The sequence below is a fragment of the Morus notabilis genome, unplaced genomic scaffold (assembly GCF_000414095.1).
Source record: "Morus notabilis unplaced genomic scaffold, ASM41409v2 Scaffold1185, whole genome shotgun sequence".
Taxonomy (NCBI): Eukaryota; Viridiplantae; Streptophyta; class Magnoliopsida; order Rosales; family Moraceae; genus Morus; species Morus notabilis.
Window position 1 is genome coordinate 537,490 of NW_010357564.1, and position 27,164 is coordinate 564,653.

General features: G+C 33.3%; 3 protein-coding genes and 1 pseudogene across 3 annotated transcripts; all 4 read left to right on the forward strand.

The window, feature by feature from the left end:
- Positions 1-683: 683 nt before the first annotated feature.
- LOC21401219 (30S ribosomal protein S10, chloroplastic) lies at positions 684-3,465 on the forward strand. The gene is made up of 4 exons (XM_024171615.1): positions 684-1,021; positions 1,757-1,816; positions 2,411-2,739; positions 3,133-3,465. Exons 1-3 carry the CDS (start codon positions 770-772, stop codon positions 2,720-2,722), a joined length of 624 nt encoding a protein of 207 aa, XP_024027383.1. The 5' UTR covers positions 684-769; the 3' UTR covers positions 2,723-2,739; positions 3,133-3,465.
- Positions 3,466-14,992: 11,527 nt separating this feature from the next.
- LOC21401220 (serine acetyltransferase 1, chloroplastic) lies at positions 14,993-16,649 on the forward strand. Its single transcript, XM_024171421.1, has one exon. It carries the CDS (start codon positions 15,096-15,098, stop codon positions 16,353-16,355), a length of 1,260 nt encoding a protein of 419 aa, XP_024027189.1. The 5' UTR covers positions 14,993-15,095; the 3' UTR covers positions 16,356-16,649.
- A 1,428-nt stretch (positions 16,650-18,077) lies between these two features.
- On the forward strand, positions 18,078-19,818 carry LOC112093349 (annotated as a pseudogene).
- Positions 19,819-21,311: 1,493 nt separating this feature from the next.
- LOC21410853 (cytochrome P450 71D11) lies at positions 21,312-23,418 on the forward strand. The gene is made up of 2 exons (XM_024171399.1): positions 21,312-22,320; positions 22,596-23,418. Exons 1-2 carry the CDS (start codon positions 21,409-21,411, stop codon positions 23,238-23,240), a joined length of 1,557 nt encoding a protein of 518 aa, XP_024027167.1. The 5' UTR covers positions 21,312-21,408; the 3' UTR covers positions 23,241-23,418.
- Positions 23,419-27,164: the final 3,746 nt, after the last annotated feature.

Genomic DNA, 27,164 nt, shown 5'->3' on the forward strand with positions numbered 1-27,164 from the left:
TTCTCATCTCTCACCTTTTCTAACTCCCCATTCTCACTTTCTATATCTTTCCAATATTAGTTCCTTGAGACGTCGATCTCATAAAATTAGAAGTCTTTCTTTAATATTCATAAAATTAGATTTTAAAATATAAACAAGGGTAAAATAGGAAACATAAAATCAAAATTTTCAAAATCTATTATTTACTTAACAATTAAAATAATTATGTTATTCATTACCTAAAATTTAAGAAATCTTTTATGTACTACAAATTCTTATAATTTTGGAAAAATTACAAATACCTATTAAATTATATAGGCTTAGATTTTTATTCTTTATTTTTAATTAATGTATTTTTTAATCAAATAATTATATTAGATAAAAAGATAATAATCAAAAGAAAATGATAAAATTCTAAATTCATGTACTTAAGAGAAAGTTTACAATTTTCTCTGTTAATTTTTGACACCATTTTTTTGGCTTGACCATCCCCGTTTGGTTCATGGATTAAAACCATGAGATTAGAATTATTTTTGATTTACGTGTGTTTTTTGTGAAAAAAAAAATACTGTAGCGAACCATGAACCATAATTCGAATCAAATAACGAATCCTCAAACTGAGGACAAAATAGGGCTAATCTTGTAATTTCAAGTTCATTTATTATCCAATTTTTTCTTGAAATAAAAAAATATCTGGATAATTCTACAGGCAGAGAGCACACAAGCAAGAGAGTACCTTTCTTCTTCTTCTTCATCTTCGCTTCTCTGAGCTTTAACGGAAGCTTCAAAAATGACGGTTTCTTCAGTTTCTGCAACCCTAATTCCCTCTCTTTCGCTCTCCAATTCTTCCCCATTTTCGTCCTCTAAGCCAAAGCTTTCTGCTTTCTCTTTGCAATTCGCCAATTGTTCTCCGAAGCTCAGAGCTCTAAAACCCTCCCAGCCGTCAACTAGGGTTTATGCTGCTCCCGAAGTTTTGGAGCCGCCTCCAGAAACTTTGGACGGATCAGAAACTTTGGACGGGTCTGGCGCCGATGGAGTTGAGGTTTGTTTTTCTCTTTCACCTCTTTTTTTTTTTTCTCCCGGTAATTCGATTCTGGTCTGTTTGGCTGCTGAGAAATTGTCGGAAAGTTTGTTCTTTTTTATAAAATGGTTCCTTGTTTTACTGTGTCTGGATTAACTGTGGAAAATAAGTTTCAATTTTGATGTTCTCTTTTCTTTTCCATTACCTTTCGGTTTTGCCTTTTCTCAGCAACCCACTTGAACTTGAATTTTTATGCAAAATTATGCTTCTTTTATCGTCCAAACACTATTGTGCTCTTTTAATTGTTGTGAATCTTGTCAGAAATGATACTAAAGTTAGTTTATTTTAAGCTAAAATGAGTCTTAGATGAATAAATGTGATAACTTGATTGTCACATTTATGTATTTGGGAAAAGAGGACGTGATAGGATTTTCATCTTTCCATATTTTGTTTTATTTTATGCATTTTCTCTACTGTAATATGAGGCCATTGAGCCCAGGTGAAAGGAGAAAAATACCCCTTGCAGGGTATGGATTTTTACTCCTACTCACGATTAATATTCTTTTTAGTCAAATAACTGTATTAGTCAAAAGGGTATTAATCTGGGGTAAAAATCTAGACTCATACAATCTAAGGGTGACTTCAGCAATTTTCTCTTGAGGCCCTAAGAAAGAAACCATTTTTAAAGCTGCAATATAAAGGGACGATTGGGAAACTTTTTGATGATCTTTCATGTTTGGTTTTGGTGATTTTCAGGTTGGAGATTCTGAGACTCCAAGTACTTCGTCTCTCAGTGTTGGTGCTGATGCTGACAAGGTATTTCTTTGCTTGTTTAATCCTGTTTGAAAGAGAATAAACTTTATACAAACGTTATTGAAAATATGTTTATAACCATTTACCAGAAAGCTAAAGTAGACACTGTAAACAAAATAAGTCGGGTTTGTTTGTTTGTTTGTTTTTCTTTTTGAATTCTTTGAGTTGATGTCATTGTTTGTACTGTTTTTCCCTACGTATAGTGGATATGTTATATTCTGTTATATTTGTTGAAGAATTTTTACCGGGATGGAATTCTTGAGTGAAATGATTGTGTTGGTATTCTGTAGCTATAACGTATAGGTCTACAATTCAATAGTAAAGTTTTATTACACGATAAGATTTTGGTGTAGCTGTAGAGGGCTTAATGAATATTGCCACTTTAAAATTTGAATAACATGAAGGAATTGTGCATGTCAGAATCATAACTCGGCGAATGATTACGTGCAGGTTAGTCCTGATGGATTCAAATTAGGTTTGGGACTAATGTGGCTAGATTCTTCCTGTCTTGCCTTTTGTATGATGATCTAGAATAGCTAGTGTTGAGATTTATGTCATCATTGAGCTATAATAACGTAAAGGTGGCTGTGCTTGCAGGCCGCACCGAAGCAGAAAATTAGGATTAAACTTAGGTCTTACTGGGTACCCTTGATAGAGGACTCCTGCAAGCAGATAATGGATGCTGCAAGGAATACGAACGCAAAAACTATGGGTCCTGTGCCCTTGCCAACCAAAAAGCGAATCCATTGTGTTCTGAAATCACCTCACGTCCACAAGGATGCAAGGTTTCATTTTGAGATTCGTACGCACCAACGCCTCATCGATATCCTTTATCCAACTGCACAAACAATAGATTCTTTGATGCAACTTGACCTTCCTGCTGGGGTCGATGTGGAAGTGAAGCTATGAGGATGCAGGACTACGGCGTATGTAAAATACTCTCTGTTCTAAAGTGCTGCTTCTCTCTTACTTTATGTGATTGCATTTTCTCGCAATTATTATTCATAGCCCTGATTTCCCTTGTATTATTTCGTCCCTTTTTGTAATATCACTTGAACTTACTAATTTGATGGAATAGAAGTCTAGATAAACCAAGTTTTGCATTATTCTCCCCACATAAGATAGTTTTATTTATCTATTTATTTATTTTTACTTGTTTGCCGCATCATATTTCTTGACTTCTGCTTTCCATGCTGTTGTTTTACTTGATTTTCCTAATGTTTTTGTTATTACACATGGTCTCTTTCTTCTAAGATGCGTCTCTATTTTCTCTTTCGGTTTTTAACTTTTCCTTGGATTGGTGAAATGAACTTAAAAAGTGTTAGGTACTGGAGTTCTTCTAGGAAGATGTTTCCGTGAAGAACAGAACACCGTGGCTCGCATTTATTCTATCAAGGGGTGGCTGCCGGAACATGTACGTAGTTTATACAAAGCAATTCTACCTTTCCAGAAAAGCCGTCTGTTTTGCTGCGTCTTTTAGGCAACTGGCCAAGCGAAGAATGGTCATTTTGAGTCTCGTCTCTGCTGCAGTTATATGTGCTTGTAATCTGTTAGTTTTCTTTATGATGTAGGATCATGTCAACATCTTAACATGCACAATGTCATATTGAATTGGTAGATTTTTCATCGGTTTTATTCTTGGATTTTACCAATCATACGTAACTCTCTTTTTATTAAATTTATATGTATTTTGAGTCCATATTTCGTCAATTTCCCTATTAGTTTAACGCATTTCCTCGTCAAACAAACTCCTACCCAAAAGTTGAAGAGCGGGAGTGTTTCCACTAATAGTTTATGTCCATGCGGTAGCTTGTTTTATTTTGGCAAGGAACCAAGAATTTTGATCGGAGAAGCCATGTCGTAGAATTCTCGACTCCGTCAGCCGACGACGAGTCAAATGAGGAAGGCAAGAAACAATGCCGTGTCGTCCATGAGGTTAAGAGACCGAGCAGAGATGGATTGGCGACCAAGATGGCCTAATTTAGGTCTTTGTTGGCATACTAATCCAAGAGTGGGTTGCGTCCTTCGAACCGTTGAGCAACTCTATTCAATCCGATTGAATGGGGTTATCTCTAATAGCAGTGGGCCCCCGATATTAGTACGGTGGTACCCACCCTATGGTATGAATGAGTATCCGGGACCCACCCTACTATTGTCATATGATCTGCCTAATCCCATCGGTTTAAAGATAAGTTTTCTTTCCTGTTTGGTTCAAACAAGGAAAAACAGTAACATGAAGAGGAAAAAAGTTAAAAATAAAACGCTTAGACACAAAAAAGGAAAAAATAAAAAAAAAGATTAAAAAAATGACCTGACTTAAAAAACGACAATAACCTGAACACGATAAAGTTTGAAACGACAAAACTATGAGAAACGACAGCATTTAGAAGGACGAAGCAAACACCAAGCCATTGACAGGAAAAGGACAAATATTGCAGTGCGACAATAAGATTGTAAAACATGATAATAGTATACTGTATGTAGTATAAGACAAATAAAAATGGAATTGATGCCAATAATAAAACGACTATAATCTCCAGAAAATTGGAAGCAAAAAGAGAAAAAAAAAAAAAAAAGAAAGATGGGAGACTAATTTCAATAAGATAACAACTATAAACGACATCACCTGAGAAAACCACAGCACATAAATTACGAAAACGTGCAAGCACAAAAGGATGATATAGAGGAAACGACAATAATAGCAATAACGACCATGAATTCATAAAAGGACAATGACATCACTAATCAGTTTAAAAAATTCAATTTGTAGAAACGACAATAAATAAGATAAACGACATTACATGATTAAAACGACAACAATGACAATAGGACGAAACAAAAGAACAATACAGAGATAAACGAAACTACCACGTCATTAAACAGAGAAATGACAGTTTTGTTCAACATCGACATTAAGATCAAGACGACAAAATCAAGAAAACGACACAAGCTAGAAAACGACAATAATCTCATGAGGAACTCAGTGGAAGGAAGAGCATTACAACCGATATTTCAAACTTTCCTATTGCTCTTTTTTTGTTTTTCTTCTAATTTGTTGAACTTTACTAAACAAATAATCTTGAAGTACTCTGCCACTGAGGAGTCAAATAATCTCGCATAATGTGACTTTGGGAGGAACAGGTAAAATTGTCTGGAGATAGGCATCCAAAAGTTGGTAATGTCGTTTTTAATGTTGTCAGTGCACAAGATTTGATAAGATTATTATTTTGAATTGGAATGAGTTATGCTTCATACTATCATGTGTTTAGTGTTATATTCGAGTGGCTTATAATATTTCTTTATAAATTGAAAAGTAAATGATAAATTAATTTTGGACTTATATTTTAAGTTTCTGAACTATACGAAAACACTATATATTACTAAAAAATTTTAAAAAAGTTATTTTAAAGGTAGGGCCTACAAGTTTTGAATCTTGGGACTACTAATCCCATGTGCGTAATTATTCCCACAAAAAAAGAGACTACTAGGTCGTCCCATGCCAAGTGATCCATCATACATTGGATTAGGATTGTTTAGTGCTCCAATCCAATCCCTCTTTTATTCCTTCCACAAACTGAGTGATATTACTAGTTTAACCATGCACGGACACGTAATGAATGGTGTGATTGTGTCCTTGTTTGGGTTAATGTGAGAAAATTTTATTCCCATGCATCAATTTGAACAGCAAAATTTTGTATGTGAAATCGCAATTAAGGTTAATTAGATAAGCAGCCAAGATTAAATAATTTTGTATGAACAGCTTAATATGTGAAATTGTGGACGTTTGGTTCATGGATTCAAAATCATGATTCAAAACCATTCTCGATTTACATGTGTTTTTTGTTAAAAAAAATATTGTAACGAACCACGAACCATGATTCGAATCAGAATACGAATCCACCAACCAAACAATTGTCAACAGCTTCTGCATTCTGTTGTTGGAAGATGGGGAATCTAGAAAAGTGCTACATGGCTTGTCCATTCTATACTTGATTTCTGAAAATATCACTTGGTGAGGGTGCTTTCTTTAGGGTCATGGTCCTTTTCTCTCTCTCAAAAAAGGGATTGTTGGAGTCAACACGCGCCCCATCTCTTTTTGTCACTTTAAAAATCTCGAGATCTGTTTATAAAATAGAAAGAAAAACGTCTATATGTCTGTATTACTCAATAAAAAAAGGGATTGTTGGAGTCAACACGCGTTCCATTCTCTTTTGTCATGACCCGTTTATCAAATAGAAATGACTTATTGGACGTTTGTTTCCTATATTCGTCCCTGATTCTGAACCACGATTCATGGTTCTCTACAGTGTTTTCTCTCACAAAACATACACATAAAACGAGAATGATTCTGAATCATGATTCTAAATATATAAACTAAATGTCCACAATTTATTTCTGAAGGATAGGTTAAGTTTTCATTTATACCATAATATACTCAGCAACGCACAACACATTGACTGAGCATCATTTTTAAAGTATTGCACTCTAGATACATCCTAAGAAAAAAAGAAAGAAATATATTTTTACCGCTTACCAACTTATTAGTAGTTTTTGTCTATATGGTTGATATTCTAACGTACATGATCTCTTTATCTTTTAACTATACTGGAGTAGTCGACAATATATGATGTTGCTGTCCCACCAAAATCATATCCATTTTTGTGGGGTAGTGCTTCTGTGGTTCAAGATTATTGCACTTAAATTATGTACTTGGAAAATACCAATCTATAAGGATTAGAAAAATCTGTCTGCGGTCACCCAAAGTTTGGATATCTTAGTTGACATTTGAATTGAAATGGTTTTTTTTTTTTTTTTTAATTTTGTTTAATTTCTAACTTTGAATATGTATTTAGTTGAGTGATCAAAACACTATAAGATACCCTAAGCTAAATGGGTTAGGCACACAATAATCTTGCAAGCCATTAATGAAGAATCACAATAATGTTTTGTATATTATTATGTTACCTTTTTGGTTATTGATTAAAGAGACGACATTTGGATTCTAAATTATATCTCGAAGTAATATAAGGACGCCAACTTCTATTCTTGTAACCCTTTTTCTTTAGGGGGGGAAAAAAAAACTTGACGTTATAGTAGGTAAAATGTGGTATAAATACAAGGGACATTCTTGGGTTTATATTGAAACATTATGGGTGCGTTTGGAACTCATTTTAAAATGATTTTATTTTTTTATATAAAAATGGAAATGAAAATGTTTTCAATATCAAACAAATCATTTTTCAAAATGCGTTTATCAAGAGATTATTTTCAGCATAAAAAAATCCATTAATATCTCTCTTTCTCTGTGCTCGAGAGATGAGAAAACGACTAAAAGTCGTTTTTCATTTCTCTCTCATTTTACACTAAACTAAAAAATCGTTTTCTTTTACGTTTTTCATCTTTAATTGTGTCAAACACCGTTTCTCTCACGTTTTCATTTTTTTTTTCTCGAAAAACGTAAAAAAAAAAAATAAAACCAACTCTAAACATGGCCTATGGTCTTCCTTTTCATTTTCGTGGGAGGGTTTCCACAACTTGAAAAGTTGGCATTTTAAATTCAGTGATTGAGATCGATCTTTCATGCTCATGTGGTCCCCTAGAGGAAAGTTGCTATATATTTTGCATACATAACGGATCAATATTCTATCTATATGGACCCTAGCTCCTAATTCTATTGTGATCATGTGTACATATTTTCTTTTCCCTTTTTTTTATTCTTTTACAACAAGAACGTCTTAAAGGTATCTACTTATAAGACAAAGTTTCATCATACATATATATACATATATAGGTACTTTACTTTTCCTTTTGGATTCTTCAAGAAATTGTACACAAGGAAAAAGCGAATATCTTATAGAATATGCCAATTCAAAGAATATATAAAAGCAATTAGCAGTTAAAGAACTTTCTCTCCATTGGTTTAGGAAAAGCTTCTCATGTTTATAAAATTCCACACAATAATACAGAAATCTGAGTGGAAATGTTTTAAGATCGAAACGATTTAATGTTTTCTGTCTCTTGGGAAATTTATAAGGGTGTATTCTTTGAGCAAATAAAAACTAAGTATCAAATTAAATAATGTTGTTTTCCGTACGACGTTAACAAAAAAAATAAAGAAGAAAATTATGAGTTTGTTTTGTATTATATATACTGTGATTTGTTTATTGTTCTTATATGGTGATTTGTGATCATTTGCGTTAGCTTATCTATTTGATTCAAATTTCATTAGTAAGTTTTCAACTTTTGGTGGAATAGATTGCTTATCATAAAAGATTATTTATACACATTTTATCTAGGTTCAGTGTTACTGTCCGCTTTTGACAAAAAAAAATGGGACCAAAATTGCCAATTATTAATTTTTAAACTATAGGATAAGTAAGCCAATCATTTATGAAAAGTGGGGATTGTGAATTAACCCCATATTTACTTACCCACACATACTTTTATAATAATTTGAACTGATTCTAAATCTAATTAGTCCGTAAACGCGTATATGGGATTCACAATGATTTCGGCTCCGATTCTTACAACCTAAATTAAAAATTTTATTCAAACTCCGAATCCTCATTTCGAATTCCAATCTCTCCGATTCATATTCACTCTGATTACGCTTAAGTAAGCACACCATATATCTCACAAAATGTAGCTGTATATTAGAAAATAGATAAAGAATCCCACAATAAGTAAGGGATATTTTTTTTTAATCATTTTATAGTCCTCAAAATTAAGTAGTTTTCTAGAAGAGATATAAAATTGATTAGTTAGGTAGTTCTTGTAGTGCTTGAAGAGGCAGCCCTTTGTGGGCTCTTTAGATGGAGAATGTTTACTGATGAGGTCCAGCCATTATTTTGCAGACATTTTGACTTCATGAGCCTTCAACATCATTTTAAGCTTCATATGGCTTATCCATCTATGGAGCTTGCCTTTTTATAAGTTTTTTTTTTTCCACCTTTAAAATTTGTTTAATTCAATTGTTTATTTTGTTTTTGGAGGAGGGTAGGTTGGATTACAATGGTTTAAGTAGCATTTGAATTGATATTTACATTTTTAATAATAATTAAGTTTTTTTTTTGGGGTATCGTTCTTTTAATGGGAATACTGAAAAATGTGCTTAATAAAAATTGGTTCTTGATAATATTTAACATGCTCACATGAATGTGTTTTAATCCGGTAGGAGAGGTCTTATTTTAATTTGGGTGCTTCTTCATGTTTTGTGGCCCTTTGATTATCGTTAGGAGGAACATACAACTCCCTACCATATATTTTTCTTATTTTTTAGGTTAAATACTGAAAATAATTCATTAGAGTAGGGTGTGTGATTATTTATTTAGGCCTTCTTGTTATGCAATAACAACCCTTGGATTACATCTTAACTGTAGGGGAAAGTATAGCCCCAACCATAGATCTTCCCTTTGAATTTATCTCAAAATAGGGAGTTTTTCTGGTAGAATTAGAAAAAATGAACTACCGAGATTTTTTATTTTTCAGCTGTTAAATTTATATAAAATTATGTCTTTTATGTATACTTTTTCAATATGATATGATTTTAATTAAATTTAAAAGTCAGAAATTGATACTATTAATAGATAAACTTACCGAAGGAACCGGAGAAAGTCCCACTCAAATATTGACAAATGGACCGTGAAAAAAAATATATATTGACAAATGGGAAATGACTTGTCATTTCTTAATCTTCGTTTCTGAAAAAAAAGAAAGAAAGACTCTTTCTTGATGGAATGGAAATGGCTATAAACGTAAGATAGATAGTAACAAAAGATTTAAATGATGTGTGACTGTATCTTGATTTAATCAATACTCTAATTAATTAGCTTATTATTGGAATATTTCATTTCAGTTTATTTCTGGAAAGTTGTAAACTAGACATCTATAAACTAGTTCAAGCCTATATTAGTAACACTACATGAACCATGAAAATATCTATCTTCTGAAAGCCTAAAACGACAAGGAAAAAAAAAAGATAGACATATGCATGTCGCATGTACTAAAAGAGAAAGTAAAGCTTTTTAATTTTGTTGTAAATTTAACTGGCCACAAAGTAATATGTATTAATCGGCTTGCATACCAAAAATATTGGGCACATTTTTGTTTTTTTTGTTTTTGTTTTTGTTTTGTGTGTGTGGCTTAAACTGGAAAGAGATAATAGTCGTGTTTGAAATTGATCCCGTTTTTATTTTTCATGTTTTTCGAGAAAGAAGATATAAAAATATTTCTAAAATGACTTTTGGCGAAATAAAGATAAAAAATAAAAATAAAAATGATTTTTTAGTTTAATGTAAAATAAAAGAGAAATAGTAAATGATTTTTAGTCATTTTTCATTTTTTGTTTTCGTTTTCTCTTCTCTCGAGCATAGAGAGAGACATTAATAGATTTTTTTATACTGAAAATAATTTCTTACTAAAACTATTAAACACATTTTTAAAAATAATTTATGTCTGAAATTAAAAACGTTTTTATTTTTATTTACATATAAAAAAACAAAATTATTTTAAAATAAATTTTAAATGCGCCGAATAAGTTAAAATAGAAACTGCATTGCAATTTGCAATCCACAAATGTCCTATCCAAAGCTACAAACAAGCCTTCACTAAAAAAAGGGGAAAAAAAGAGAGGAAAAAAAAAAAAAAAACAGAACAAACGACCCAAGTTTCCAATCAAAAAGCATTGGTTTTAGTTGGTTGATGGATTCCAATGCCAATAGGTACAAGATTTCTGATCATTGTACCGTCAAAAGCTTTGGTTTTCCACATAATTAAGTCAAACTCATCTGTATATTTTTAGTGATAATTATAAAAATATTTTTTAATTGCTGATTCTTTTAAAAAATTTTACCATTATTATTAATTTGTTAAATTGGTTTAAAATTAGACGTGTGTGCTGTCGTCAAATAAAGCTAAAGTTAGTAGTGCCAAAACGTATTGGTATGCAAAAAATTTAAAGTTTTGTTTAATTTCAAATCACTAATAAGTCAATAAAGAAAATGTTAAAAGAGAGATTTTTAATGAGATTGGAAATCTAAAAAGATAATTTTCAATTTGGTAATAATACTAAATTGAAAATAGCATTTCACTCGGATAAGGTTTTCATAATTTTCTCTTCATGATATAAATACAATCATGTCTAATGACAGTCGTTTTATTTTTTAACTAAAGAAAAAAAAAATCAGCGGTGACCTCTTGTTTTTTGTTTGTTTTTTTTTTTTTTTAAATAGAACTCACGTAGTTAAATAACAATCATCGTAACAATTTAATGAGAACACATGTGAAACGAAATAAATTTGACAATGCTTTTATCTCCTCACATTTATTGTGTCCAAAATCACCTCAGTCAAGCCTACTGTGCAGACAATGTGAAATCGATCTCTAAAGGCCTGTTTACTTTTACTTTTACTTTTATGCTATGTTTGATAGGAAGAAAAGAAAATAGGATGGAAAGAAAATATGGAAGTGATGGAAAGAAAATTGATTTTTTTTTATGTTGTTTGGTACGAGAAGATGGAAAGAAAATGAGCTTACCTTCACTTGTTTGGTATTGAAAGTTAAATTGGGAGGAAAGAAAAAATTTTACTCGTAAATTACTTTTATACCCTTAAATTTTTTGCTTGGATGTTGATGGAGAAAATGGTAGTTTAGTAACTTTACTCATTTTAATGAATTGTTCCCATTTTCCATTCCATTTTTGGTGGGGTCCACATGTATTATTTTTCACTCTATTTTGTTTTCCTTTATCTTTTCTCTCCTACTAAACAACCTACATTTCTATTTTTCCTCCCAAAATCTCTCCACCTTCTTCCTTCCTTCTACTTTTCTTTCCTACCAAACATATTCTTAGTCTGCAGAAAAAAGAAGAAGAGAAGTAAAAGCTACAATTTTTCCACAAGTGTTTAGAATAAAAGAGCTTAATTAGTTGAAACAATTTTTAAATTTTCTAATAAGCAATAAAAGTGTTGGAATGAAATTGACAATATCCTAATAAAACTCGTGTATAAATTTTAAAGTCTATTTAAAAATATTTTTTTTAGAAGTCGTGTTTTATTGTTTTGACTAGAAATTCTTTTGAAAAAGTGAAACACTTTTTTCTCATCTAAACATAACTTTTAGAGTCAAAAAGTCAATAACTTTTAAGAAGCTGTCCTAAACAGAACATACGTGCTAGATGAGAATCATAATAGGTCATCCTTACTTAAAATTACCTTGGTCAGAATCGTATTCAGTAAATGGATGAGATACATAATTTTAGCATCATTATAGATAATGAGAGTCTGAGTGTTAAATGATAGGTCGTTCTTCGTAACTACACCACCAGCGCAGGTGGTTCAACGACAGTCGTTTGAATGGCATGGTACGTAAGGGTGATAATTTGTGTCACGTGTTGTGTTCGTGTCGTATTTTGATCATTTTTTTTTAAATTTACAGTCAACCCGAACACGATCTGTGACACGAAATTTTTTAAAAACCGCAACACGAACACGACACGACCATTTTACGAGTTGACACGACACGACCCGAAAATGACCCGTGACACGAAATTGACCCGTGAATCCGAAATTGACACGAAAATTATATACTTTTATTTAGTTTTTTACATATTAAAAATAACTTAAAATTCATAACACACTAAATTACAATAACATCCATTGAAATTAAGTAAATAATAGTATAAGATTTTGAGTATAACTATCATGATATCACAAGTTCATAATAAAATTTAAAATATGAAATGAAAAATATATGTATTTTTTAGTTTTTTATGAGTTTCGTGTTGTGTTCGGGTTAGGCAGGTCCAACTCGAAATTGACCTGTATTTTTCGTGTTAATTTTAAGTCTATCCAATTATGATCCGAACATCTTTTTTTTCAATCCTAACCCGTAAAATTCGTGTCATTTTGAGTCGTGTCGTGACCTATATTATCGCCTTAATAGTGCGGCCATAAAAATTGATCAACGATGGTAGGATACGTGACGTAATGAGTGACCCATTAAAAAGCGAGAGAAGTTGGGAATGCAATTTGGATTAGGATAACTGAAGTCCGAAAAAACGACAAGAAGAGAGAAGAGTTTGACCAAAGGTGGCTTCCGGACATGCTTCTCTTCCACGGGGGTATGTTCCCAATTAATTAATTGACATCGTTTGTGTAACCCATTACGTAACAAGCATGTGACTTTTTTCTTCTTTTTCAATTTTCACCATTTAATAACCTCTAACTTTTTTTTTTTTTTTTTTTTTTTGTGTGAGAATAAAATAACCCATAAATTAATCATATAATACAACTTCAATAAAAAGAGATAATTTAAGGTTACACCGTGTTGCAGGTTGCTACTTGAAAAGTTGAATGTAAGGCCGCCTCCACCACAAAAACAGGAAAAGACAAAAAGCCTACTAATAACAAATTAATTAAATTACAGAAATTAATAAAGAAAAAAAAGTAATATTAAAAGAATATCTCCTACATTTGTCTTTAATTCGATATTAATTAAATTTTAGAAGTGCAAAAAATAATGTTCTCATCAATGAACTCATAACAAAGAAATACCAAATATGAACATTCATGTGAAATCTTGTATATAATGTCTATTTCTGTGCACTAACAAAGTTTTGCTGAATTCGTAGCTTCAGATTTAGTTGATATTAAACTCAATTATTTTGAAAAAAAAATTAAGGACTCGTTTATTTCATACCTTTAAACTAATAATTTTTAATTTTAACATTTGAAATTTAAATTTTTTATAAGAGAAAAACACTGTAATAAAATCTGAATTATAGATTTAAACACATGAAACAAAGGAATCCTAAATAATGCTCCATACGATGTAAAAACTTATGAAGCAACTTGGTTTTTCTTCTTCACCTTCTCCTTCTTCTTCTTCTTCTTCTTCCGTAGGGAGCAACTTTTATTTCTATGTTTATCCTTTTTGTATGATGTGGTTAATAGGTTCTAATTTTGAGTGTTTAATGTTATTGAAGATTGATTAATGGGCAATCAACACATTTCTCAAGCAATTTACTAAAATCATTGTAGTATCACTAAATGTGCATTGCCATTTATAGTAATTAGAACGGAAACATGTGAAAACATGTGGTATTTATTATTGAATTTATGGTCGTAGTTATAATTTTCTATTATTTAGGGTATTAACGGAGCACGTGTCCTTACTTAATTCTTAAAAAATTGAATTTTATGCTTAAATAATTTTAAAATTTAAGTTTTGCCCTATTCCAGGGAAAACTATAACCATGCTCTAGCTTATTTCTTATGTAAAACATTTCCAATTTTTCATAATACCTTTCTTATTATTATTATTTGTTTTGGCTCCATTACTAGGGGCACAGTTGTAATTGTATTTATTAAATTGGCAAAACAAAAATTTTCGACAAGTTTTATACAAAAATTCAAAAATTCAATTTTTTCAGGGGATTAATGAGTTTTCTTTTTAAGATCAAACACGTGATTTCTTTTAGTAAATTGAGATTAGGCTAGGAACAATTAATCTAAAATATTCCTGTGAATGCTTAATTAAACGAGTTGTCTTCTTACATAGATATTTCATAACTAGTTATCAGGGTAATTAAAAAATTCTAGTGACCTCAAATATAATAAATTTTTATATTGTTCTCTTTTAATATGATTCTGTTGATCTAATGTTTTTGTCACATAAATTATACGTGTAAAACTATTTATGATATTATCACATTATTTTTGTTTTGTTTTATGTAGGCTCAATTTTGATAATAAATATTTTAATCTAATTTCTCTTTCATTCTTATTTGATTATGTGATTCCATCACTTATAGTAATAATATGCTTTCTTTTTGTGTTGATAAAAAAAATAGCGAAAAGCTTTATTATATGACTAAAAAGTAAAATAAAATATAACATCATATTGGAAAGTAATTTTACCACAACATAATAATTTGATTCTCCATTAGAGACGTTTTCACAACTTATTTGTTCATACTTGCCACAAAATCCTCTTTGATTTATATGTTTCTTAAAGGATCTTCTTTCCTATCATTGCAAATTAAATATAAAACCCTTTCTAAGTTAAAATATTGTTGTTTCTACGAGAGTTTTTTCTTTACTTTTTTATTCAATTTTATAACACATAGTGATATATATTCTTCCATAAATCATATATTCCTATATAACAAAGGATCTTCTTCTCCTTTCATTCAAGCCCCCCCTTCTCTCTCTCTCTCTCTCTGTGACACAAATATTGCATTATTATTATTATTTATTTATTTTTTCAGTTCTCTCATTTTCCCATGAAAATCCTCACCATAATAACCCCTCCTCTATATAAGATCAAGAAATCCCCGTTTCCCCAAACCCCAACCCAAGTCATCTCGCTCCACACAAATCCCCCAACTTTTTCTCCCATTTTCTCACTTCCCAAACACCACCACATCCACCAATACTCCTCCATGGCTACTTGCATCGACGTCTCCCGAACCGCCGCCGGCCCCCAACCCCCTCACCCACTTTCTCGCGATCCAAACAGGCTCCAAACCGCCGACGACGCCGCCCAGCTCAAGTTCCTCAAAATCTGCCGCCGGCGGTTCTCCGACCGCGTCCCTTGCGCCGCCTCCGCCACCGTCTGCCAGAACCGCACCGCCACGATTCACACCCGCAGAGCCGTCGATTTCGTCTGCGACGACGACAACGAAATCGAAGATTTCGACGACGATTATGGCGACGGTGATCGAGAAAGTGAGCTCGATCTGTGGATGATAATGAAGAGCGAAGCCCGCTCCGACATCGACGAGGAGCCGATCCTGTCGGCCTACTATTTCAATTCGATTCTGTCGTACAATTCTCTGGAGAGCGCTCTGGCGAATCATCTGTCTGTGAAGCTGAGCAACCACAGTCTTCAGACAAACACTCTCTTCGACATCTTCATCGGAGTTTTGTCGGAAGATGAAGAGATTATGAAATCTGTAACACACGATCTGAAAGCAGTTAAGGAAAGAGATCCTGCCTGTATAAGCTATGTCCACTGTTTCTTGAATTTCAAGGGCTTCTTGGCCTGCCAAGCTCATAGGGTGGCCCACAAATTGTGGTCACAGGGAAGGAAAGTTCTTGCCCTGTTGATTCAGAACCGAGTTTCGGAGGCTTTCGGGGTGGATATCCACCCCGGCGCGAGGATCGGGCGGGGAATTCTGCTCGATCACGCGACCGGAGTGGTGGTCGGGGAGACCGCGGTGATTGGAGACAATGTGTCGATTTTGCACAATGTGACATTGGGCGGGACCGGGAAGGCCTGCGGCGACCGGCATCCGAAAATCGGCGACGGGGTTTTGATTGGGGCAGGGACTTGTATACTGGGGAATATTAGGATTGGTGAAGGAGCTAAAATTGGTGCTGGCTCTGTTGTGCTAAAGGAGGTCCCACCAAGGACTACTGCTGTTGGGAATCCTGCTAAGCTTGTGGGAGGGAAGGAGAATCCCATTAAGCTTGACAAGATTCCTAGCCTAACTATGGATCATACTTCTTATATTTCTGAGTGGTCTGACTATGTTATTTAGAATGATTGAACACCTTTTTTTTTTTTTTTTTTTTTTGGGTGTTGTTATGATTAGATTGGTTATGTTTTAACTTTGTGTTTGTTGTTTAAGTGAGAACCGAGGTTCTCCTATTGGCAAACCCAAGATAAAGAAGACAAGAACTGGAAGTTTAGATGGTGGGAAAGCACAAGACAATTTGTGCTGCTAGGTGGCTGCTTTGTCATGTTAGGTTGGTGTTTTTGTATCAATTTAAGAAGACATTGTTATGTATTATATATATAGAAATATGAAAGTATCTTATGATTTATATGGCTATTTTTGTTGGTCTTTATGTTCTTTCACTTACAATGTTACTTATTCTTGAGGGTCATGGCTGAGACAATGCAGTTGTTGGTATCTGTTGGAATGAACAAGTTAGTTAAGCTTTGTCCTTTTGTCCAATGCGTGTATGATATTGTACATTGGCACTGTAGAAGACAAATTATATCAGTGAATCTTTGTCCTTTGTCCCTTTTAAGTGAAATTTGATAATGATAATAATCTGACTGTTTAAAAATACGCATTATATTGATAGGGATTAGGGTGCGATCATATATGCATCCAATCCGGGAAAAAGTGCTTTTGAGTCAAACTTTGAAAATAATGCAGGCGAGGAAATGATTCAAAGTTTAGATTTTTTACGCTATGATTTCAAAAAGCGAGTTTCTATCTAGCAGTACTAAAAAAAAAAAAAAAATACTAGGAATTCTCTACTTTTTAATTTAATATGATATTAATCATATCACTGGTACATTAACCTAAAAAAATTGGGAGTATTAGTTCCTTTTTGCTTCAGTTGAAAAGTCAAAAAATGCGGCAAAAAAGGTGTTGAATTCCCACTATTGAGCTGGGAAAGGAGGAAAAAGAGGTAAAAGAATATTCCTTTCCTCGTACAATGCATTTCAAGAGATAGATGGTGCGTAAAAATTTGTTACTTTCACAAAATTATCGAAGGGGTCAAAAGTTTCAGCAGAGGAATTCAATTGATCAAAACTGTTTTTACCTTTTGGTGAGCCACATGTATATGAGTTATTGCAAGGCTGTTCAGGCAAGTAAAACATGGACAAGATTTGGTAGGTTTTAACTGAAGTGGTTATTATGAAAGAGAGAAATTTCTCACAGGGGAAAAAAAAAAAAAAAGGCCCAGAAATACTTGATCATGTAAAACATGAGTGAAAAATTTCTACAGAAGAAAATCCAAATGCATTAAACATTCTGCTTCCTATAGATTGAGGACCAGATAATCTGTATCCACCCTTCTATGTTCAATTTATAGAGAAGGAATAATCAGTCAAGGTTTCTATAAACAGAATAGAGTTCCTCTATGATTTCATGTTCCATGATCAAGAAACTCGAGAAATTTAAGCAAAAAAGGAGAATAATTCTTTTAAAACTCCTTGAAAATATAGTTTTTTTTTTTTCAAATTTATTTATGTATTTATTTTTCATTCGGGTTTCTCTTTTCAATCCAAAAAATTGACCCTAAAGGCAAAAAATCTTCAGAGTGAATATTTAAAAGAGAATTCAGTAGGAACTACCACTAGAAGTTGAGCCATAGCTTAATCTAAAGATGTCAAACTTTTCAAGTTACTTCTCATTTGCCCTTGGCTAGACTTTGGAATTTTTGACTTTATTAAACTTACCAAATGTGCTATGCCGCTAGAAAACAGAACTAAAAGCCAAAAAAAGAATCTGGAATAAGCTATGGTAAAGAATATTGAACCTGTTTTCAAGCACAGATTCACCAGAAAACTTACTTGCAAAACCGAAAGTACTCTCTTCTCTACATTCTGTCATTCTATGGACCTACAATTCCCTTCATTCTCCGTCCTCTTCTCGTTTTTCATCTTTGTCTTCGCCGTTTCAAAGCTGAGAAATGTGCGCAAAACTGACGGTCTTTCGACTGCAAAACCACCACCTGGCCCATGGAAGCTACCTATAATTGGTAACATGCACCGAATTTAGGTTCTTTGCCTCATCATCGCCCAAGAGACTTGGCCAACATTCATGGGCCTATAATGCACCTTCAACTCAGTGAAGTTTCGACGATTGTTCTCTCAACACCAGAGGCCACAAAAGAAGTTATGAAAACAAATGACACTATATTTGCTCACAGGCCTTATCTCTTCGCCCCGAACATCATATCTTATGGTTCTGCAGGCATTGCTTTTGCACCATATGGAGATTACAGGAGACAAATGCAGAAAATATGCGCATTGGAGTTGTTGAACTCAAAACGGCGGCATCTTTTCGATCAATTAGAGAAGAGGAGGTATAAAATTTAATTAGTTATATTTACTTGAGCGTAGGATCGGTTATCAACCTTAGTGAGAAAATATTTTCCTTGACATATGGAATCACTGCAGGGGCCGCCTTTGGTGGGAAATGCCAGGACCAACAAACTCTAACAACGGTTGTGAAGGAAGGTATAGAGGCAACGGGAGGATTCGACGTTTCGGATGTGTTTCCTTCTGTTAAACCGCTTCAAGTTACTAGTGGGATGAGGCCTAAACTTGAGGAGATCCACAAAAGAATCGACAGGGTACTCGAAAGCATTGTGGACGAACACAAAGCGCATGAGAAAACACAAAAGACTGCAGAAAAAGACAGACTAAATGATCTAGTTGATGTCCTTTTGAATCTTCAGCAGAATGGTGATCTTGAATTTCCTTTGACAGATTAAAAATGGTGGTTAGTACGTTACTTTCTGCTTAAAACGAAAATTTTAGCACATCAATGAAGTAGTTTTACTTTGAAGCAGATTATTATAAGCCCAAAAACCTCTTCTTAGTTATGTAAGAAACGTTCTTATGAAGTAGTTTTACTCATGTTAGTGAACACTTTTCAGGACATTTTCAGTGCCAGGAGTGAGACTTCATCCACAAATGTAGAGTGGGCAATATCCGAAAATGCTGAGAGAGCCTAGATTGATGAAATGGGCACAGGAAGAGGTGAGACAAGTATTCGGGAGAAAAGGTAATGTCAACGAAACCGGTCTTCAAGAGCTGAAATGCTTAAAAGTTGTGATCAAAGAGACTCTTAGACTACATCCTCCTGTTCCCTTGTTGCTTCCAAGAGAATGTACCGAAAGCTGCCGGATTTTTGGCTACCAAATACCATCCAAAACCAGAGTCCTTGTCAATGCATGGGAAATTGGACGAGATCCCATGTATTGGACTGAGCCAGAAAGATTTTACCCCGAGAGATTCCTAAATAACCAAGTTGATTACCCTTCAGAGCTGGAAGGAGGATGTGCTCTGGCATCACATTTGCCACACCACATGTTGAGCTTCCACTTACACAATTGTTGTATCATTTTGATTGGAAACTTCCCGAGGAATCGGAGCGAGGAGATCTAGACATGACTGAGAGTTTTGGAGTCACAGTTAGGAGAAAGAAAGAACTCTACCTGATTCCCACTCCTTACCTTTCACCAAATATTTGAGGTCAATAAGGAAGATGATATTGAACTTTTTTCTTTATATACTTATCTTATGCTTTTAGTTTTACAATAAAGGAAGGGTTTTAATAATTAGACCATACGTCATGTATGCAATTTTGCTTTGAATACTCTTCATATCTATGTACTACTTTGTCACATATGTTTTTCATAATAATTGTTCAATACCAAAAGTTCATATATAAATAGTGCTATTGCTCTGTTTACTCTGTTTTGCCTATTTTAACTCTGTTTTGTCCTGTTTTACCCTGTTTTTGTTTTACCTGTCTTGTCTTGTTTTGCTCTGTTTTCCCCTGCTTCCCATTGATGAAGTTATAATATAGGCAAAATTATGTTGTCAATTTCCCACAGTGAAAACGACTTTTCTTTGGCAGGGACATGAAGAACCCTCTAACGGTTATGTCGTTTACAAGCTTTCCAAGTCCTGTATTCTTTATTTTTTCGGGGCTCCAAATCCTTACCATTTAGACTCGGCTACAGACCAAAATTTTCAAGTTCATTACGTAATAACAATTAGCCCCTAATTTATGAAACACGAGTTGTCATCATTACCATAACTTATTATTGTTAATTCTATCACATAAACCGTAAAATTTTACTCTTGAATGTTTCAATTTTTTTTTTTAAAAAGAAGTAGTCACGTATTCTGTACATAATAACTATGATACACAGACTTCATTCAAAAATAAAAAAAAAAAAGAAAAGAGAAAGTATTATGTTTAAGAATATTGATTTACTTGTGCATAGCAAACTTTGACTTAAAAAAATACAAAACACAATCATAGGTTTGGTAGCAAAACGATTCTAAAAATTAGAACACAACTCAACTCCTAAACGTGGCAAATTTTTTATTAGGAAAAAGATCCTGAAAAATTGAAGATGTTTCAGAGATGTAACCACATTTTAATATAGAATTGAATGATGCATCATGAATGAACATTCACCAAGTTATTATTACTGTTATTGTTATTATTACTATTATTGTTATTATTACTATTATTATTATTATTATTATTATTATTATTATTATTTAAATGCACATCTTGAGAACAAATAAAAATGTATTACAAGCGAGCCAACGTGTCCATCTGGACCATATAAATTATGTCAATGGAGTTAAAAACTATTTACAGATAAGAATGGCATAATTGTAAATCATTAAAGAAAAATAAGGAAGATAAGGAGAAGACGCCAACAGCAAAAAGTGGTGAAAGTGAAACAGTCACAGAAGATCTGGTAGATGTTCTTCTAAAGTTTTCTAACAATGACCTTGACATTTTAGGCTTTTTGTGATTAAAAGTTTGAATGAGGAGCTGTTACTTTTTAGGCATTCCACTTGGCAGTTGCTTCTTCAATAGCTTATTCGGACCGCAACCTCCTCCTTTGTCAATGATTGGAGAATCTTGTGCCAAGTAAAGAAGAGAAAACTCATTGGAATTCCTTAATGAAAATTATCTTCACACAATACTTATCTCCACAGAATTGACACCAAGTATTCTACCATAAAGCAAAAAGAATCACAATTTCAGAATGTAAGCCATTACAACTTCAAGCAAGTTCATTTGCACATTCTTCATGGAGCTCAATCTACCCTCTTTCTCGATCCTTTTCACCTTCTTCGTCTTCGTTTTTATGGTGCTGAACATACTTATCAAAAGAGCCAAAACCATCAGCTCAGATTCAAAACTACCGCCAGGACCATGGAAATTACCCTTACTAGGAAATATCCACCAGCTTTTCGGCTCTTTACCACATCGCGCGCTTAGAGACTTGGCCAAGAAACATGGACCCTTCATTTACCTAAGACTTGGACAAGTGCCGACCATAGTAGTTTCATCAGCAGAGTTTGCCAAGGAAGTGATGAGAACCCATGATGTCATCTTTGCATCTAGGCCCCGGAGTCTATACGCAGAGATCGTGTTGTATGATTGTACAGACGTCGCCTTTGCTCCATATGGTGAGTATTGGAGACAGCTGCGAAAAATTTGTATGCAGGAGCTCTTGAGCACAAAAAGAGTTGAATCATTCAGACCCATTAGAGAAGAAGAGATTTTTAATCTCATGGAATGGATTGCTTCAAATACTGGATCAGCTATAAATTTCACTGAGAAGATTAAATATTCGTCGTATAGCATAACATCGCGAGCAGCCTTTGGCCGAAAAAGTGAAGATCATGATGTGTTCATATCGATAGTGGAGGAAGCTATAAAGGAATCAGGAGGTTTTAAAATTATCGATTTGTTTCCTTCTTTTAGTTTTCTTGCTACGATCACCGGAAGTAGGGCTAAACTCGAGTCGATCAAACGGAGGGGTGAGAGGATATTGGAAAGCATAATCAAGGAACACAAGGACAAGAAGCCAGCGGAAAGAAGTGGTGAAATTCAAACGGATCAAGAAGATCTGGTTGATGTTCTTTTGAAATATCATAACAATATTGCCGACCACGGATTCTCCCTTACAACAAACAATATGAAAGCAGTTATTTGGGTAAGCATATTCAATTTTTGCAAGCATATCGCTCCAATTTACACTTAATATCTCAAATACATGACTTGCTTAAGCTTGGAAAATTACAAAATTTCAGCCTAGAAAAAAAAAAAAAAAAAGAAGGGGCTTCAACTGTGGTTCAGCGCTGACCATTGAAAAATATGGGTAAAAAAGGGCTTTAACTGTGGTTCACCTGATTTTTGGGTAAAAATTGTATGCAATTATAAACTGTATACTCACTTGCAATTACTTAACAATGCTCAACTAACTTTCAGGATATATTTGCTGCCGGGACTGAGACGTCTGCTACAACTGTAGATTGGGCAATGGTCGAATTGCTAAAGAATCCAAGAGTGATGAAAAATGCTCAGAATGAGGTGAGACAAGTCTTTAGTACAAAAGAGTCAGTTGATGAAACGTGCATTAGTGAGATGACATATTTAAAATGTATTGTCAAAGAGGTTTTGAGATTACACCCTGCTGCTCCTTTGTTAGTTCCAAGAGAATGTAGAGAGAAGTGTGAGATTTCTGGTTATGAAATACCAGTGAAAACCCGGGTCATAGTTAATGCATGGGCAATAGAAAGAGATCCTAAGTATTGGACCGAAGCCGAGAGTTTTATATCAGAGAGGTTTCTTGATAGTCCTATTGACTTCAAAGGAGCAAATTTTGAGTATATCCCATTTGGGGCTGGGAGGAGAATATGTCCGGGCATGTCGTTCGGTTTGATCAATGTTGAGCTCCCTCTTGCAATGTTTCTTTACCATTTTGATTGGAAACTCCCGAATGGAATGAAACGTGAAGACTTGGACATGACTGAATCTTTCGGCATTTCAGTTAGAAGAAAAGATGATTTGCACTTGATTCCCATCGCTTATGACCTCTCCCCAATTGAAAAAATCTCTAGGAAGACAAAGTAACTTGTAATTTCTAATTCTTACTCTAGTAGCTGTTTGCTTACATTATCCTTTGTTATGATAAAGTAAAGTCAGAAAGCCGTACAACTGTAGGCCGAGTGAAGATGTTTTAATTTGCTTTAAGCACCGTAAAATGGAATGCATGATATATTTGAGCATCCTAATAAATAAAGATTATATATATATATATATATAAGTATTTATAGATAGTGATTGATTAGCACAAATGCTGATTATTTAGAGATATTAGTACTACTGTCCAAAAAAATTCCGTAAAGTTACAGATTAAAATAAAGATATTACCGTGAATTTAAATCGAAATAACCCGGTGCACTTAATGAGTTTTCGCTCAGCAAGTATCAATAGATTATAATAGATGCAGTAATTATGCATACCCATATATGCATTCATGTCATATATCATAATACATTATGTGCTACTAAAACATGTATGGCTTATGTTCTTCTTCTTTCATTACATTCTTTGTTCTGCTTTCTCATTTTAGTCGTTCACATCGTATTTTCACGTTCTAAACGACTTTCATTTTCTGTTTCTCATTCTTTTCATTATTCTTTATAGATATCGTACCTTTATATGGAATGGTTTCTGTTTTTCATTTTCATGTCTTTTACTTCTTATGGGCCCTGTCCTGTTGTACCATAGCGCGCATAACCAGTGAGGGGTGGGGTAGCTAACAAATCCAACTCAGTCACGGTTTCATATCTTTCATAGTCTTATAATAACCTTTCCTTCGAAGGCTGGTACAAACAGGACGTTTAGTCTCTTGCCGTTTATCAATTTTCTCATTGAAACAATAATTTTAGTTAAATCTTATGAATTTGTGCATTATTGAGCATTTTGTCATGAGATTAACTTTTCGCTAAAGTTTAACTTTTCATTTCTCTTGGTTTGATCTCGACTTAACATCGATACATGCTTTTTACAGAATAAAGTTCTACGATTACATAAGTCATGTAGATACCTACTTAACATAGTATCTAACATTCACATTGTATCTAACATTCAAAATTCGACTATATGCACAATTTTTGTGCAACATAGAAAAGTAAGCTTGTTCATGATATAGCCTAAAAAAACTATTGTACTAACCAAAGTTCCGCTAACAACGCGTCCTTTGTCTCCCTTGATGCTTTCCAACTTCAATCGTTAATCAATCCTATTGCATAAATTTTTGATCATGAGATTCAAAGTCTAAGATCAATAACTACATTGAAATTTACTTCATAAATGTCTACAATCCTTATGTTTGGTATTCAATCCCAAACCATTTCCTATCTCAAGGATTTGCACTAAAACCGTGCAAGTTACTCAGTCATGGGCCTAATTCTCAGTTTCAGTCCAAAACTGTGAATTCTCATGTGTTCGGTTTTCTAACCATCGCCAATTATCGAAACATCTTTCTTTTCACACTTCAATTCCATATTCCTCTTGAAATTCAGTTTTAGTTCAAATTACTCAAAATAAATTTCGGCAGAGTTACGCCTTGTTTTTCTCGTTTTCTGAGTTTTCAATACTCGTTTTTAATTCCGATTCAGTACCTAGAGTCAAGATTCATATTCATGAACACAAATTCCAACATAAAATTGAACAAAAACACATTTTCTCCATTTCTAGGGTTTTCGGATTTCTTAGTGTAAATCCAAAAATTTTTGTTCAATCGTTTCCATAATTACACGTTGAACTCCTATCCTAGTCCCCGACAAAACCTCGGTTTCATTTTTCAGTTTGACAGATTTTTTCCGAGATGAGTTGCTATTCAAAACGAAAAAGCAAGCAGTTTCTCATGAAAAATCTGAAATCTTACCTCAAAAAGTTGAGATTTTCCGCTAGAATGCTTCGGGTTGCGTTTCTACCGGACTGAACGGAAGAAATTTCAGTGAAATCAGGTGATTCCTTGGTTTTCTCTTGATTTTCTCTCTTTTTCCTCTTTTCCCTCTTCTCTCGGCCACATTTAGGAAAATAAACCCATTTGGCCTCTAATGTCTCCCGTAGGTCTTTTTTAGAACAATTGGAATATTATATTAATATTTCCAATAATATCTCCTTTTTACTTTTTAAATTAAATTAAAGAAATTACTTTAATTCCCATAATTTAATTTTACTAATTCTACTTAAGTTTAACATGTAACTTGAATGGTTCTATATTCCCCACATTTTTCTTGTTGAGACCAAACTTTCCGTTTCTCGAAACGAGTCTCTTTCCGGTACTGATAATTCTACAACCATTACAGGTTCTATACTGCTTTTCTGGACTGTCGAGCACCCTGGGTCAAACTTCTCATGTTCAACGCAATTCTCTTGGGTATCTCATTAGTCAATCTCTTTTTCTGAAACTATCATTGCAATTGATTCAGAATTGCCCAAAATACGTACCCTTGTGGTACTCTCTTTTTAGCAGTTTCCTGCTTTAACTGATTCAGAAAAATTCTGTTTCAGGAACTTTTGCTATTTTCCTTACTTCGAATATTTCTACTCTTTTTCTAACTGGTTATTTGGTCACAAACCAAATATTTCAGTTTTTCATAACTAAAATATATATGCTAAAATTTCTAACTTTTTACTGATATTTTACTATTCATAACTGATATTTACGAATTTTCTTTATAAAAATATTCGTATTATAACTTGACCCTTTTCGGGAGATTTTATCTCGTACATAAAGTTTCTACATGATATTTCCTTAATCAAGCTGAAAATTCTACTACTTTTCGTTCCGGAAGAAATTATGGTCAAAATGCCAGACTGTCTAGATTAGACCTGAAATTTTCCTAGTAGTTACACTTTCTTTAAGGGTATTTACGTCTCTTGTGCAGTCAAAACTGACCAAGCAAATATATGAATTGAGCATAAAAATTTGATAATCTTAAAATACACATATAAAAATACAGATATTATTTTTGATAATTTTAAAATACAGATATAAAAATTTTAAAAACTTTTTGTTTGATGAGTTGATGGCAATGAATTAGAAACCTGCATCCTATAATATGGCATTGACTGTTAATGATTAGCTTTAGTACTACATTTAATTGATGTTGCTGCTCATTTTGAGGTCATTCTTGTTTTTTTTAAAGATTAATTTCAAAACTTCCCCTGAACTATGATCCTTATAACACTTTGATCTCTGAATTTTAAAAAGTAACATTCGTTCTCACCAAACTTTGTTCCGTTAAAAAGTTTTCTCTTTTATTACAATGAGTAACAGAATTATCACATATCACTTATTTAGTGACAATTAAAAACGCAATTACGCTTATATCCTAATAATCAAATAATTCTCCATTTTTAAAATTATATATAATTCTGTCCTCTTTTCATTTTCAAAATTTTTCCAAACAGGAGTTTTCGACATTTTTGACATTATCAGAAATCTCTCTCTTGTTTACAGTCATGCTGGAGGTGAGAGAAAAACAAGTTTTTTTTTTTTTGGTTTTGTTTTGGGTTTAAGATAGAGTAAGTGACAGAGTTTAGAAACAGTGGATTGCATAGATTGTGCTGCTGATGCATCAATTGTGAGTGTGGTGAACGAGGGAATAGAAGCAGCCACAGAGATTTTTCATCTTCTAAGGCCTTATGTCAAGATCAATGTTAATGATGATGAAGATCTTCATTTTCGTAAGGCTGGTTTGTCTTGGGATTTTGTAATAAGCTTTAGAACAAGCTTGTTTTTTCTTCCAAAACCAACTTAGGCTAAGATTGAACGAAAAATGAGTTTTGAGTTTATGATTGTGACGACCCTCCTATGAGGCCGCTATCGTAACTTAGTTTTTAACTTGTACTTACTGACATTTCTTAAAATTTGCGGAACATTTTTTTTTAAACATAAGAATGAATACTTTCATAATTCGTAATAATAATTTCAAAAGAATAAATCACTGAATTTCTTAAAGGTTTTCTTAATTTCAA